The sequence below is a fragment of the Phoca vitulina genome, unplaced genomic scaffold (assembly GCF_004348235.1).
Source record: "Phoca vitulina isolate PV1807 unplaced genomic scaffold, GSC_HSeal_1.0 scaffold2, whole genome shotgun sequence".
NCBI lineage: Eukaryota > Metazoa > Chordata > Mammalia > Carnivora > Phocidae > Phoca > Phoca vitulina.
The window spans coordinates 47151959-47166716 of NW_022589705.1; the positions used below are offsets into that span (position 1 = coordinate 47151959).

The 14758-nt window shown below is 42.4% G+C and overlaps 1 protein-coding gene across 2 annotated transcripts in view; it reads left to right on the forward strand.

The window, feature by feature from the left end:
• The window catches only part of SLC35D1 (solute carrier family 35 member D1), a 50056-nt gene extending 37798 nt beyond the window's left edge, over nucleotides 1–12258 (forward strand). For both annotated transcript variants that reach the window (XM_032426532.1, XM_032426540.1), the window contains one exon: nucleotides 5768–12258. In XM_032426532.1, the coding sequence (XP_032282423.1) occupies nucleotides 5768–5876 (109 nt within the window). In that variant the 3' untranslated portion in view covers nucleotides 5877–12258. The remainder of the gene's footprint in view (nucleotides 1–5767) is intronic.
• The last annotated feature ends 2500 nt before the right edge of the window (nucleotides 12259–14758 follow it).

Genomic DNA, 14758 nt, shown 5'->3' on the forward strand with positions numbered 1-14758 from the left:
AAAGAAAGTGATGACTTACTGTATACAAAGCCATAGACTAATTTTTCTGTTCAGGGAATTTGTAATTTAGCTGGGAAGATTCATTTATTCATAAACAAATGTATGGTTGATACCTGTCAAACATTGTTTAAGGCACGGGGATAGAGCTGCTCTCAAAACTGACCAAAACCCTTGCCCTTCATGGAGTTTTCCTTCTAGTAGGGGAGACAAAAAAATGAATGAAGATAAATGAGTGAAGTATTTGCTGGTAATCAATGATAACTGTGATGATCAATGGAGAAAAATAAAGCAAGGAAGGGGAATAAAGAGTATCACAGGGGGTGGGGTCACTTACTGAGAAGGTTACATTTTCTGTAAATACCTAAAAAATGGAGGGAATGAACCACATCGATTTCTGGAGGGAAGAGCAAGTGAAAAGAGCCTGAAGTAGGAGTGTGCCTGGTGTTTAGGGAACGGGTGAGGCCAGTGTGGTGGGAGTAGCGTGGATGAGATGAGATGGGGCCATACAGGTAATGGGGTGGGGTGATAGGTTGGGAACTACTTTTAAGAGACGGTGAGATATTGGAGGATTTTGTATAAAGGAGTGACATGATCTGATTTAGTTTTAACAGGATTCCTTTGCCCACCACTGTGTTGAGATTAGGGGCAAGGAGGAGGGAAAGAGTGAAATGATTATGTTAACAGTAATGGCTTTGATTCATGTAGGAGTCATAAAGCATTTATTATGACATTAGGCATGTATATGGCCTTAATAACGACAATGATGAGGTACTTCTCTACATTCTCTTGAGAGCTTTCCACAGCTGTCATCACACAAGTGTCACAAAATACTGTTCAGCCTGGTACCTGTCATAAGGCTGTGGTTGTCTGCTTGGGGGACTGCATAGAGGAAAGGCTCCGTAGGTGAGGCCTTGAGCAGTAGGTAGGATTTGAGGAGGTGGAAAATAGAAGGGGTTATTCCAGCCATTGAGTACTGCCTGAGCAAAAGCAAGGAGCTGGACGTGCAGATGTTGGATAGGAGACTGGGAGGATGGGCAGCAGGTACTCCGGAATGGCTGGAGTAAGGGATTTCACAAGAGTAGTGCTGGAAAAGTAGACCGGCCCCCGAGTGTGAGGTGCCTCGAGTGTCTCCTAACACAGGAAGGAGGAATATACCCCACTCGGAAGACATGGTGAGAGTTTCTGCTAAACTGCGGGTAATAGAGGTGAGGCCAAGGCTTGCTCACTCAGTACAATTAAGGCCTCTGTGGGATGACCAAAGATAAGAGGCCTTACTATACCTGGGACTCCTTGAGTTCTGGGTGAATGGGTGTGCAGCCATGAAGATGAGAAAAAGCAGCAATTGGCAAAACCTGTTTCTTTTTGCTTTTTGGCAGAATTAGTTCCTGGTGTGCCGTGGCATTTTGACTTTTATCCATATTGGATGTCTACTGTATGCTAATTAACTTTTTGAACTGATCTATTGTCCTATTATATAATTTAAGTATAAAATTTAAATTATAAAATTAACAAATTTTGTATAGCCTCTTGTTATATAAATAAATAATATAATTTAATTCTCCCTTCAGTCCTCTAAGAGTGGTATTCTAATGGCCATTTCCCAGATGGGCTCATTTCACAGAGCCGAGGCTCTGAGAGGTTAAGTAACGTGTCCCCCATCCTAGAGCTTTGTGAATATATCGGAGTCAACAGTCAGCACTGTTCACCTCTGTGCTTCTCTCTGTTCAGACTGGAAAGCTCTGGAAGGTGATATGTACAGAGGCAACACGGCTCTGCTTTATTTGGCTTGTGAGAAGGAGGAAAGAAGGCTCCCAGCAGCTGCTGTGTGGAGAGTTAAGATGGGGTGTAGGAAGAATGTACCCAGAGGTCCAGTTGCCATTATTTGGCAGGAATTACTGTATGTTAGGAAATAGCAATAAAAGTCACACTGCCCTGGGTCACAGGTTTTGGTGTAGATTGACATGTTTTACATGTGGAATACAGAAGGCAGAGTCTGGTCTGAAGAGGCAGAGCTGCGCGGCCAGACACATGAGCAGACGTGTCCGCACGAGGGGAGATGGAGACAACCTGGACCTTAGGACTCTCGCTCCCTGAGCATGGAGTTGCCGTATGTAAGGCATTTCTAGCATCTGTTTGTAGCATGGATATCTCAGTGAGGCTGGGAAATATGTGTGTGGCTGTAGGTGTAGGAGAAGTAGATCGGGTCTGCCTGGCTTGGGAAGATGAGAAGTGGTCAGAGCGGGTGAAGCGGCCCAGTCTTGCAGCATTCTAACTAGACCCCTGTCTGTGGTGCACAGGATCCTGGTCTTCCTCTACTATTCAGCTCCTGGCTATGTCTGTCACAGCAGGGTCAGTGAATTAACAGTTGGTGGTCTGTGATCTGAATATGAGGCAGGTGGAAAATTGCTTGAGATTTTAAAAAATGAATATTTAGGATGGTCAAATATATAAATAATAAGCCCAGAATATCAGAAGTCACCATCTTTAATGTGAATATTTACGGAACCAATAGATGGAGAAGTTTTTTTGTTTGAAGTCATAGAAGATCCTTAATTCCCAACCATTTGGTAGTGATGTGTAAAGGTTCATATAGCAACCCCCCCGCCGCCCACCACCACCGCGCACCCCTGCTCCAATCTGGGCTTTTCCCTTTCTTTTCTCCACCCTCCTCTTCCCCTCCTCGAAGCTTGCCCACATGCCCAAAGCTGCTTGGAAGCAATTTAGACTCCCTTCCAAAGCATCAGTTCACCACTGCTCGGCACACAGGATCCTTGTGGATGGATACTCAGTTCTCTTGAGGCGATTTGGAAATGGCCATTTCTGAAAACGTGAATATTTGATAATAAAGTCAGGAATAAAGAGATGAAAAATGTTTTGTTACTGCCTCATGCTGGAACCTGTATGAATTTGAAAAGTCTGCTCTTTCATCTCCCGAGTTTAGAACAGCAATCTCTGTGTTCTGGTTATTCAGACAACTTCATGGCAACAGAGCGCCCTCCTTTGGCATGAGGTTACATCTCCAAATTATACCACCCTACTTTTGTTAACAGTGCATCCCCCTCTAGTCTGTGAGTAGCAGGGCTGACAGGGAAGGGAGGGGAAGGAATATATATTTCCTGATTGTTTACCATGTGCCAGGATTAGGGCCTGGCTTCTTTATGCATGTGATCTCATTTATAGAGAGTATTATTCTTATTTTATTAATACAGAAATAGAATCTCAGAGAAATTAATAAATTTGCCAAGGGTCACAGAGCTAGCAGTATTATTCAAGATTTGAACCAAGACCTAACTCCACAAAGTCCATGTTTTTTCATTACGCTAACTATGCTAGGGATGTATGGGGTCCAGGATCATCATAAGGATGAGGCCTAGAAGAAATTCCAGGGTATTCTTTGTTTTCTTCAGTCCTACACTGCTCCATTATTTCTCTCCCAAGTGAAATCAGCTTAATATAAACATCAGAGATTGTCTTGACAGGAAAAATAAAGAAAGCATTGTTTAAGGTTGTTGTGGGAGGAGGACCCTAGAGGATAGCATGAAAGAAAGAAAGGAGCAATCCTACTTGGTGTGTGGAGGGGGCGGGGTTGGAGGCGAAGGGAACTTTGTCCTGTAGAGGTACGTGTGAACCTCAAAGAATGTTGAGATTCTGTCAGGGAGGCTCCAGTAAGCCATCACCTTGGGTCCTAGCCCAGCTCCCCGGGAAGTCATCGACTTGATGCACTAGAAAACCAGAAGAGTTTCTAGAAGAGTCTGAGAGATCACATTCTCTAAAAAGAAAGAAAAGAAAGAAAAAGAAATGGAAAAAAACGACCAGATGAAGGAAAAGAAGCTTATGAAACTGGCACCGAGACTGGGTCCGTGAGGCTGCTGTCTTTGGGCCGGCGCAGATGTTTATTGTACTGCTGCGTAGGGTCAGGCCAGTGCGGAGGACCTGGTAGGGCTAAGAGTAAGGCCTTAGACATTTGTAGGCGGATGGGAACAAAATAAGGACCAGCATCTCTTCTATCAAGTGGAGCAGGGGGTCATAAGGAAGGAAGCTGTTTCAATGGAGATGATAGGGTTGACATGGGTTTTATTCTGATCCATTATTAGGATGTTTTGTGACCCTGAGCAAGTTATCTTAGAACTCTGGAACTGAGTTTCTTTGTCTTCAAAATGAGCACCTTGCCAGGGATATTGTACTTTGCAGGAATCTTGCAGTGGCAGATGTATGATAAATGCTTGACATGTAGTAGACTTTAGGAAACGGTCACAATTTGTTGATTAAGTGCTGTGACTGCCTGATTCTGCTTCCTTATTTGCAGGAGCGAGGCATCTCTTACCCTGCTGTAGCTGGTGTGGGGCTGGAATCCCAAAGCCTAGAGGAGAATAGAACTAAAGTCTTCTTTTTTTTTTTTAAGATTTTATTTATTTGAGGGAGATACAGATAGTGAGAGAGAAAGAGCAGGAGTGGGGAGGAGAGGGAGAAGCATGCTCCCTGCTGAGCAGGGAGCCTGATGTGGGACTCGATCCCAGGACCCTGGGATCACAACCCAAGCCGAAGGCAGATGCTCAACTGACTGAGCCATGCAGGCGCCCCAAGAATAGAACTAATTTCAAATAAGGTGCAAGTTCATGAGTCAAATGGATAGGCAAAAGGTGGGGGGCCAAATCCAGGAGGAGGAACATCTGAAAGCAGAGTCTGGGCCAAGATGCCAAGTGGAGACCCAAGAGAGTCACAGGTGTCAGGCTTAGCAGAAGAGCAGGTCAGAAGAGTCTCGAGTGTCTCTGTGAGCTCCCCCAGCTTACTTTCAGTTAGTTAATGGGGCAGGGGGCTGTGTATCCCATGTGGGTTTGAGGTCGCCACAGAAAATAGACAAGTGTAATCACTGTCCCTCACGTGCGCCTTCCCTCACGGTGGTCAGTGTGGTGGACGAGTGAGGGGTACCAGAAAGCAACTCAGAGGCTGAGGGCTCAGGTGATAGGTTCTCCACTGTGAACTTGATTCTGGTCAGAGAGAAACTAGCTCTGAATCCCCCAGGGTCTGCATGTTTACTTACTAATTGGGATGTTTTTTATTCTTATTAAAAATTACATTTCTTTGTCTTGATTATTTTTTAAAATACAGAAAATAGGAATAAAAAAAGAAATCACCTGTGATCTCACCATCTAGATGTAACAACCATTAATATTCTTGTGTTCTCTCTAAACTTTATTCTGATGCATATCAACGTACATATTCATGTTTAATAATGGGATTAGACAATACCTCATGTTTTGTGAGATTTTTTTCATTTAAGATGTCATTGCTGTTTTTGTTTTATATTATGAGATACATCATATTCTCTTGTATGAATTTATGTAATTCCCTCTTGGGACATTTACCCTTTATCTGATTTTCTGCTATTACAAATTTTGTGGTAAACTCTTTCTTGGTAAGTCTAGGAAGATGTACACAATTCTTCCGTGAAGTAGATAGCTTGGTCAAAGGATAAGCAGAATTCAAAGGTTTTTTACTTCAGCAAATGGTATTCCAGAAGGGTGGTATAAAATTGGCACACCTGCCGGCAGATGTGTACAAACATTCATTTCCCCAGAGCATCGGCAATAGTGCACGATACCATGATGAGGGAGCGTCTTTAGTTTGGTAGCTGGAAACACTACATGTGTTTTAATTTTACATGCTGTTGATTTATGACGGTAACTCCAGCCCTCAACACTGGTCTCCCATACATTCGCCATTCCTTCCTTCTTTCCTCCCTGATGGTGGTTTTCTGTTTTTGCAGCATTGCTGGGAGCCTGGTGTATTCCTACATCACTTTCTCTGAAGAGCAGCTGAGCAAACAGTCAGAGACCAGTAACAAGCTGGACATTAAGGGGAAAGGAGCAGTATGATCAGAGGATTGCTTCGACGACGTAGGCCCAAGTTTTTGATCAACTGAGAACACTGGCAGTTCTTACACAGACACTGAGGGGTGTCCCGATTATGGAGAAAATAACCATTCCTTTGCACTTGTACAATCTGAGGATTGATTGCTGCCTTTTAAAATTTTATGAGAGAAACTTATAATTGACTCTATTTTAAATATGCCGTTGGAATTAATTTATATCAAACTGGAAAATGTACCAGGCTTTTTAATTTATTTCTTTTATGCCGACAGTGAAACATCGGTGTTTTGAAAATCTTGTATCCCATAGTTTGATATCCAGGTGTCCCTTAGAAGCTGCATATATACAATGCTCCAGCTGGAGCCTCCTAGTTCAAATTGTTGCTGCATATAGAGGGAGGTTAGCCTTCCTTCTGCTGGAAATGCAGCCAAGTATCTAAAATTTCTCCTTTTTAAATTTTATTTCTTAACAATGGCATTTTCTTCATAAGGATATTATGACTGCATTTGCTAAAGATGACAGCTTTGGCACTACAAAACTGTGTGGGCTTTGAAGTTGTATTGGTTTCCATGTTGGCTTCCCTGAGAACCCCTGGGATGGGCACAGTGCATCCCTTGAAATTATGCTATTCCCTCTTTGTTGTGTAGGATGGCGATAATGAAGGGATGGAGAAAGTAGGCCTCTTACTCATTTATTCATCTATAGGATTCATTCAGCTCAAATGTACTGGGTATGTAATATGTACCTGGCATTATGCTAAGTGCTGGGAGTACAGAGATGTTTTTGGAGGTAGTTAAATGATCTCACTCCTGCTGTTGTGACTGAGGGTTAAGAAAGAAAACTTAACTTGATGATCCATTCAGAAGAAGTTCTGAACAAGTCACAGAAATTTTTTTCAGCTCTTAGAAACTGCAAGTCCGTAAATGGGCTTGGAAGCACCTGCCCTTACCTACCCCACAGTGGTGAAACCAGATGCTACAACATGAGATGACATGCATGTGAAGAGCTGCATTTTATTTATTTAACAGTTTTTTTTGTTTTAATTTTTTTTTTTTTTTAACTCTGTACCCAATGTGGGACTTGAACTCATGACCCCAAGATAAGAGTTGTATGGACAGCTGCATTTTGTAAACCATGCAGCTCAGCCCTTCTTCCCTGAGGGAGAATGGCAGGCCAGCAAGGTGGCCACCATCTCTTTCCTGTGCTTCCCTCCTCTGGGTTTGGTTGCTATTCTTTTTACTCCTCTTTGAATTAACACAACTAGGCCTTACATTCCTGAATGTATTGGTTTGAGGGGAAAGCCTGTTTAGATGTTTCTGTATTGTCAAGGCTTGGTCTTTGTCTGGGTGTCAGCATTAGAGCTTAAATGGCACGAGCGTAGCCGTCTCCTCTGGATACTCTCACCCACATCCCGTGTCCCTTGGGCATGTCAGCTTCTCTCAAGACTTCTGTTACATCCTGGGAGAGCAGCTGTGGATGGGCACTGCCTGAATTGCCTCTCTGGGCAGGAAGGGGCCTCCCTCACACACAGCGCTGTGAGCTGGCACAGAGCCATCCCCCGACTTCGGGTCTGAGTGTTTGCACAGGCTGGTTGTGCGGTCAGTGCAGAAGAGGCTGGGTACTTTGGCAGTGGTACACACTAACTTCTCTTTCACTGGGTTTGGAATCCACAGGGCTCTGTTGATCCAAACAATTAGCATTTTGGTGGCTTAACGGGAGACCTGGAAGGTTTTGATTTTTTTAATTTTAAAAAATTATATTGAGGTCATTTTCATATTCGTGTGTTTCCTGTATTTGGATTTGTCTTTACTAAAGCCTGACCAGTGGTATTGGGTCCCTAGAATTAGCCTCATGGCCAACTTCCAAGCTAAAAGCTCCCAAGGCTCCCTTTTTTTAGAGTCATCTGATCTAACAAAATTCTGGGGGGGGGGGCGCATAGGACATTATCTTGTCAGATGGTTTTTCTTGTCTCTGTTTTACCAATAAGAAAACAAGACTCAGAGGAAGAAGGTGACTTGCTAAGAAGTAAAAATTCATGTTTCTCCTGTTGAACCATTCTGCCATTGATTAACTGCCCTTTTCCTTTGAGAATGAGGAAATGGGGGTGCCAGCTGAGTTAGCTTGAGCCCTTTCAAGGAGGCAAGTGCTTGGTTGAATGTGCAGTCAGAGAGGAATAGGCTTTGCAAATTAGGGACAGTGGTGCCAGAGCTTCTATCTAGCTTCCAGGCTGGCCTCAGTTGATAGGAACTCTGGCTGTGAATGTTGCCTGCCACTGCCTGGTTTTGCCTGGATAAGGTGGAAAGGCATTGTGAGAGTTAATTTTAGTGGTTCTGTTCCTCCTTCTACCAAGCCACATGGAGGGAACTTTGACTTTAGAAATAATTTTAGTTGTAGAATTTCTCATTATGAAAGGCCTTTGGATGTGTCTAGAGCTATTAGGCTAGAACCCCAGCAGGGGTTGAACTGCTTCTTGGGGGTCAGGTTTCTTGAAGATCTGTCATCTCTCTAGGTTTGAGAAAATCATGTGTAATTACAGCCTCACTAAATGCACATGACCTTAGACCCCCCTCACCCCCTCCCCGGGCTAAACTTGCTGACTGGTCAGAAGCAGCAGAGCAAGTGAAGCTGCTGTCCTGCCGGGTTCTGATTCCTAGATGCCCCTTTCGACTTCCACCAACATGTCAAGATAAGAGAAAGCAGCCTGGGGAAGTTAGAGAATGAATAGACTGGCCAGCCATTTTTGGAGTTTCTCAGTTATGTGCAGGCTTGGCTCTAGTGAACTAGAGCTTTACCTGGTGCTCTAACATCACCCAGAATGTCTGGATTTTGCCCCAAGGTTGATATTTTACAAGGCAAAAACTCCATGACCTACTAACTACCTCCTGGGAGAAAGAGAGGCAGCTTTATAGTTAAATCCTTAATTTGCCCTTTGAGACAGATGAGCTGTGATGAGAATTTTGAAAACCAAATTCCGTCTAGTGGCTCCTCTTCTTGAGTTAATGACAACAAAGTCCTCTTTGGCCATTCTGCTTTTTATTTCGTGCCAGATTGATTCAGATAACCCTGGTTGACCAGACTGCACTTTGCCAACGTGTCAGGTGATTTTTAATTGCTTCATATGGCTATTGGCTTTATAAGTCAGTTAACTTGCATGTTGGTTTAAAAAAACATGGCATCTGCAAGTTTTCTATAGTCCTGTCGTATCAAGAATCCATGGAAAGTTCGGGTCAGTAACGCCGAAACAGGTTCTTCACGGAAAGACTAGTAGAGTTTCATATTTGACTGGTTTGGAATAGTGCTTAGGATTTTGGACCTGCTTTTGTTATGGTGGTCTTATCAGTGAACAGAGATTTATTGAGCATCTTTTGTATGCCAAGCTCTGGGGAAACCACCATGAATAGGACAGTTCTTGCTCTCAAGGAATGTGTAATTCTTTAGCCAGACCCATAATAAGAGAAAGGAAATGAAAGGAGTCAGTGATTTGTAAGTAAGAGCTGTTGGCAGTTACCGTAGATTAGGGGTGCCCCGCCCACCCATAGAGCTGAAGCATTTTTTTAATCTAAAAGGACTTTTAACAACTCCTGCTACTCTTCCAGCTCAGAGAGAAGTGCCAGGCTATTAGAATTGTGTGGCTAGCCTGGGTTCCCCCTCCCTCTGTTTCACATATTCTTTCTTCCCCATAACTGTGTCATCCAGGAGTCACCCCTTCTCCTCGGTTTCAGTTACCCGTGGTCAACCGAGGTCTGGAAGCAGATGCTCCTCCTTCTGACATATCCTCAGAAGGTCAGTAGTAGCTTCACGCTACCTCACGATGCCTGCATCATTCTCCTCGCTTCATCTCATCACATAGACATTTTATCACCTCATATCGTCACAGGGGTGAGTGCAGTCCAATAAGATACTTTGAGAGACGCCACATTCATGTAACTTTTATTACAGTATATTGTAATTTTTCTATTTTATTGTTGGTTGTTAATCCCTTACTGTGCCTAATTTATAAATTAAACTTTATCATATGTGTGTATAGGACAAAAGCACGCATAGGGTTCAGTACTGTCTGTGGCTTCAGGCGTCCACTAGGGATCTTGGAACACATCTCTGTGGATGAGGGGGGGCTTCCGCATCGGCTCCTCCTTAGGAACGAGGCTGTAATTGATGTTTCCTTCCTCAAGGGAAAAACTATAATATTCACAATAAATGAGATAATGGATGTGAAACTACTTCAGCACGATGCCTCGTACATACTAGGCATCCGGCAAGTGTTGTTACCATCATAATTTCATGGTGAGGCTGTAGGCAAACTAGATACTTCATCTCTGCTCCTCAAAATGCTAGAGGCCTGGGCAGTGGGTATGTTTCTTGAAAAACATGACCCTGTACTTTGTTGCCTCTGGAATGTTTAAATAACTGTCTTTTTAAAAAAAAAAAAAAATGCCTACTGGATATAATTGTGGCCATTATGTGATGCAGGTCATTCCACCTGTTTTTAAAAAAGAACAAAGATACTTATATTTTGGTGGTGAATTTCAAAAGAGAAAAAGTGATTTTCTATCTTCACCTCAGAATGGTGATGCTGGTTACGCTTTCCCAGTTTGTCTCCTTAAGGTGTAGCTCTTCTACAGGCTCCGCAAGCCAGACACTCCTTCTTCCCTTTTCCGAGTGAAACACATTGGCTCTGTGGCTTCTCTGGTGCCATCACTGTGTTCTGAGCTTGTCTGCTAGGTCTTATAGGAGGGCGCCACTTCACGATGGTAAGAAAAGATATTCGGGTTTTTTTAAGCTTTCTTTTTTGCATTTTTAAAAAGAAATCTGCTGGTTAGATTTATTGTCTCACAAAAATGTTTTTAGAGATTGTTTTTTCATGCTGATGATCAACTAATTTTTGTCTACAATTGTTGGCCTATCACAGTATTTTTTCAGTACAGATCCTATTTACGAAATGACCATTTTAGTGTTTTTAAAAGGTACTAAGGATTGAGATATGTAAATCAGGTGACATAAATATGAAAATTATGTGCCTAAATATTTTTGTAAAGGTTTCAAATAAATACTTTTTCCTGAACACATGTATTAAAATTCCTTTCTAAGTGCATACAGAGAGCTGTAAGTCTGCCCACATTTAAGAGGATGGCATCCAGTTAGTTGATTGAAACCCTGTTATAAACAGTTTGCCACCATGATACTGTGATTTATAATAGAAATTTATATTTGATCTTTGTCCCTGTTCCTGGCACATAGCTCCTAAAGTTCTTGTACATTATAACAAAAGATACTCCTATAGCTCATATCTATTTTTGTTCCGAGTTGTTGAAATAGTTCCATAGCCATAAAGATGAAATGGGAGTCTTTTGTTATTCATAATGAGCCTCTTTCAACTGCACCTGTTTCTTAATGAGGTGACCTTTGGAGAGCCCCAAAGGATGGGTAGGAGCTGGTTGTGGGGGTAACCAACCGTGGTGATTTGTGTCGGGAACTTTCAGGCTCCTCCCCTACCCTTCTAGGGGAAGGGGAGAGGAACTGGAGGTTAAGTCAGGCAATGATGGCCAGTGATTTAATCAATCATGTCAACATAATGAAGGCTCCATAAAAATCCCTGAACTACAAGGTTTGGACAGCTTCCAGGCTGCTGAACGTGTGGAGGTGCTGGGGGGGTGGGGGTGCTCCCGGAGAGGGCAGGAAGGCCCCATGCCCCTTGCCACATATCTTGCCCAATGCATCTCTTCTTCCATCTGGCTGTTCCTGAGATACATCCTTTTATAAGAAACTGGTAGTTTAAGAAATAACTGTTTTCCTGAGTTCTGTGAACTACTCTAACAAAGTATTCAAACCTGAGCAGGTCCTGGGGACCTCTGGTTAATAGCTGGTTGGCCAGATGCACAGGTTGACCACCAGGATTTGTGATTTGCTTTGGAAGGGGGTGGGGGGAGGTAACAGTCGTGTGGGACTGAGCCTGTGAGTCTTGTGGGAACTACGGGACCGGATGCTAACTCCAGGTAGACAATGTCAGGACTGGGTTGTAGCTGACGCAGCCGGTGTTGTGGATTTGCTTGGTACATAGTATTGAGAGAAGACACAGGAGGAATTTTTCCTTTATAGCCATACAAGTATTTTGTATGAAGAGCACATACAATTAGATACCCAGTGTCTCTGGCGTACTTGTGCTAAATTCAAAGGAAAATATGTCATCTGCTTAATCAGTTGTCTAAGCCTCTGAGTAGCTTGACCAGGAAATAACCCTAAAATAAAACAGTGCTCATCAAGAGAGGCATTTTGGTACAGGAAAGCTCAACAGAATTAGGTACATTAAGGCTTTAAAACTGTTGCAAAATATAAGCATAAAATTTACCATTTTAACCATTTTTAAGTGTACAGTTCAGTAGTAGTAAGTATATTCACATTGTTGTACAACCAGTCTCTAGAACTTTTTCATCTTGCAACTAAAATTCATACCCATTAAACAGCTCCCCATTTCCCCCTTCCTTCCAGCCCCTGGGCAACATTCTACTTTCTATGAATTTGACTACTCTAGATAACCTCCTACAAGTGAAATCATACAGTTTTTGTCTTTTTGCTACTGGCTTCTTTCACATAACATAATGTCCTTGAGGTCCATCCATATTGTAGCATGTTGTTATAATTTTTTTCCTTTTTAAGGCTTAATAATATTCCATTGTATGTATATAGCACATTTTATTTATCCATTTGTCTGTTGATGGACACACTGGGCTGCTTCCACCCTTGGCATTGTAAATAATACTGCAAAAATTGGGTGTCTTAATCAGTTTGCTGTAACAAATTACTATAGAATGGGTGGCTTAAACAACAAACGTTTATTCTCACAGTTCTAGAGGCTGGCAAGTTCAAGATGAAGGTGCTGGCAGATCTGGCGTCTGGTAAGAGCCTGCTTCCTGGTTTGTGGGATATCCATCTTACCGTCACCTGATGGAGAGCAGAGAGGAAGTTTTGTCTTGCCTCTTCTTGTAAGGACACTAATTCTATGAGGGCTCCACCCTTATGACCTAATTACCCTCCAACTACCATCACACTGGGGATTAGGGTTTTAACATACAAATTGTGGGGGCGGGGGCACAAAATCTATAGTGGTGTGTGCAAAGATGCTTTCAATTCTTTTGAAATTGCTGAGTCATCTGGTCATTCTATTTTTATTTTTTTGAGGAACTGCCATACTGTTTTCTATTGTGGTTGCACCATTTTACTTTCCAGTCAGTGTGTACGAGGATCCCAATTTCTCCACATCCTTGGTAAGACTTACTTTTACTGAAAGTAGCCAGCCTAGTGGGTGTGAGGTGATCATATGGTGGTTTTGATTTGTATTTTCCTAATGATTAGTGATGCTGAGCATCTTTTCATATGCATATTGGCCATTTATATACTTTCTTTGGTGAAAGGTCTATTCAAGTCCATTTTTTTGTTGGATTTTTTGTTCATGTGTCATTCTTTGTATGTTCTGAGTTTCAACCTCTTATAAAATACATTATCTGCAAATACTTTTTCTACTCTGTAGGTTGCCTTTTCATTCTTACTGTGTCCTTTGATGCAGTTTTAAATTTTGATGTAGTGCAATTTATGTTTTTGTGTTTGTTGATTATGCTTTTGGTGTTATATCCAAGAGGTGATGGTCAAATCCATTGTCATGAAGTTTTTCCCCTATGCTTTCTTCTAAGAGTTTTGTAATTTTATGTCTTACATTTAAGTCTTATATCCATTTTTAGTTTTTGCATATGGTATAAGGGTCTAACTCCATTCTTTTGCATGTAGTTTTACTGACACCGTTTGTTGAAGAGACTGCCCTTAGGCATGTTTTAATCAAGTTTTAAAAATCCTCTTAGAATTTGACTTTCTAATTTGTGAGATAAATGCTCTTTGATTCAGCCTTTTGCTAGTTTCTTGTCTCACCTTGGCTTCCATGCACAGGGCTGTCATTACTGGGGACCACCTCACAAGAGGCACTGCTGAGAGGAGCAAAGCACAGAGCTGGTGCCTTCGTGTGTCCATAGCAGGTGAGCAGTTACTGGGTATGCCCAGGACTTCCCTACAGCTCTCATCACATTAATTGTTCACCCATCCATCAAGCTAGACCGAGCTCACTGGGGCTGGCAGCCAGCCCCTAGCAGAGACCTGGCAAAACCATATTTAACAGATGGAGCTGAGTAAGGTAAATTGTCCAGTGTGGTTATGAAACCCACATTCAAATCCCAATCAGCCAGGCTCAAAAGACCTTTGCTCTTAACCACCATACTAGGTTCTTGTTTCACCATGTGTGTTTGTAATAACCTTAGTGGTACCAAGCTCATCATCACAATATGCCTGTCGAATGCCATTCTTCATTCCGAGCTTGTACACCACGGATTGAGCTGGTAGCTGGTTAAATCTGCAAAGGTAAAGCAGATGGGCCTTTCCAGCCGTACTCATGGGGCCCTCTTGTGGCAGTAGCAGCTGTTGGAGGATGATGGAGATGATGGGAAGCAGTGTGCATGAAAAGCAATTATTTACTGAGGGTCTGCTGTGTTCTTTCATGGAGTTAGGCCTTCACCATATCTTTGAATATTCTGACGCTTAACTATTGCACGAATAGCGGTTTAGACAAAGCTAAGGGATTTGTCCAACTTCCTTCAGCTGATAAATTTAAATATGGACTTTAATTCCAAAATCTTTTCTTCCCAAAGAATTCTAGATAACATCCCTAGATTAGAATGCCAAAGGAGAATCTCATCAGGAATGCCTCATCATGTGTGCTTATCCTTCAGGCAGTTTTTTCCAGTGAATAGTTTTGAGGACAATATCTACAAATGATGACAGAATCATTAAACTATCTGAGATGTAAGAATGTATAAGAGGAATATCATCCCGAGAATGGTAGGAAGAAG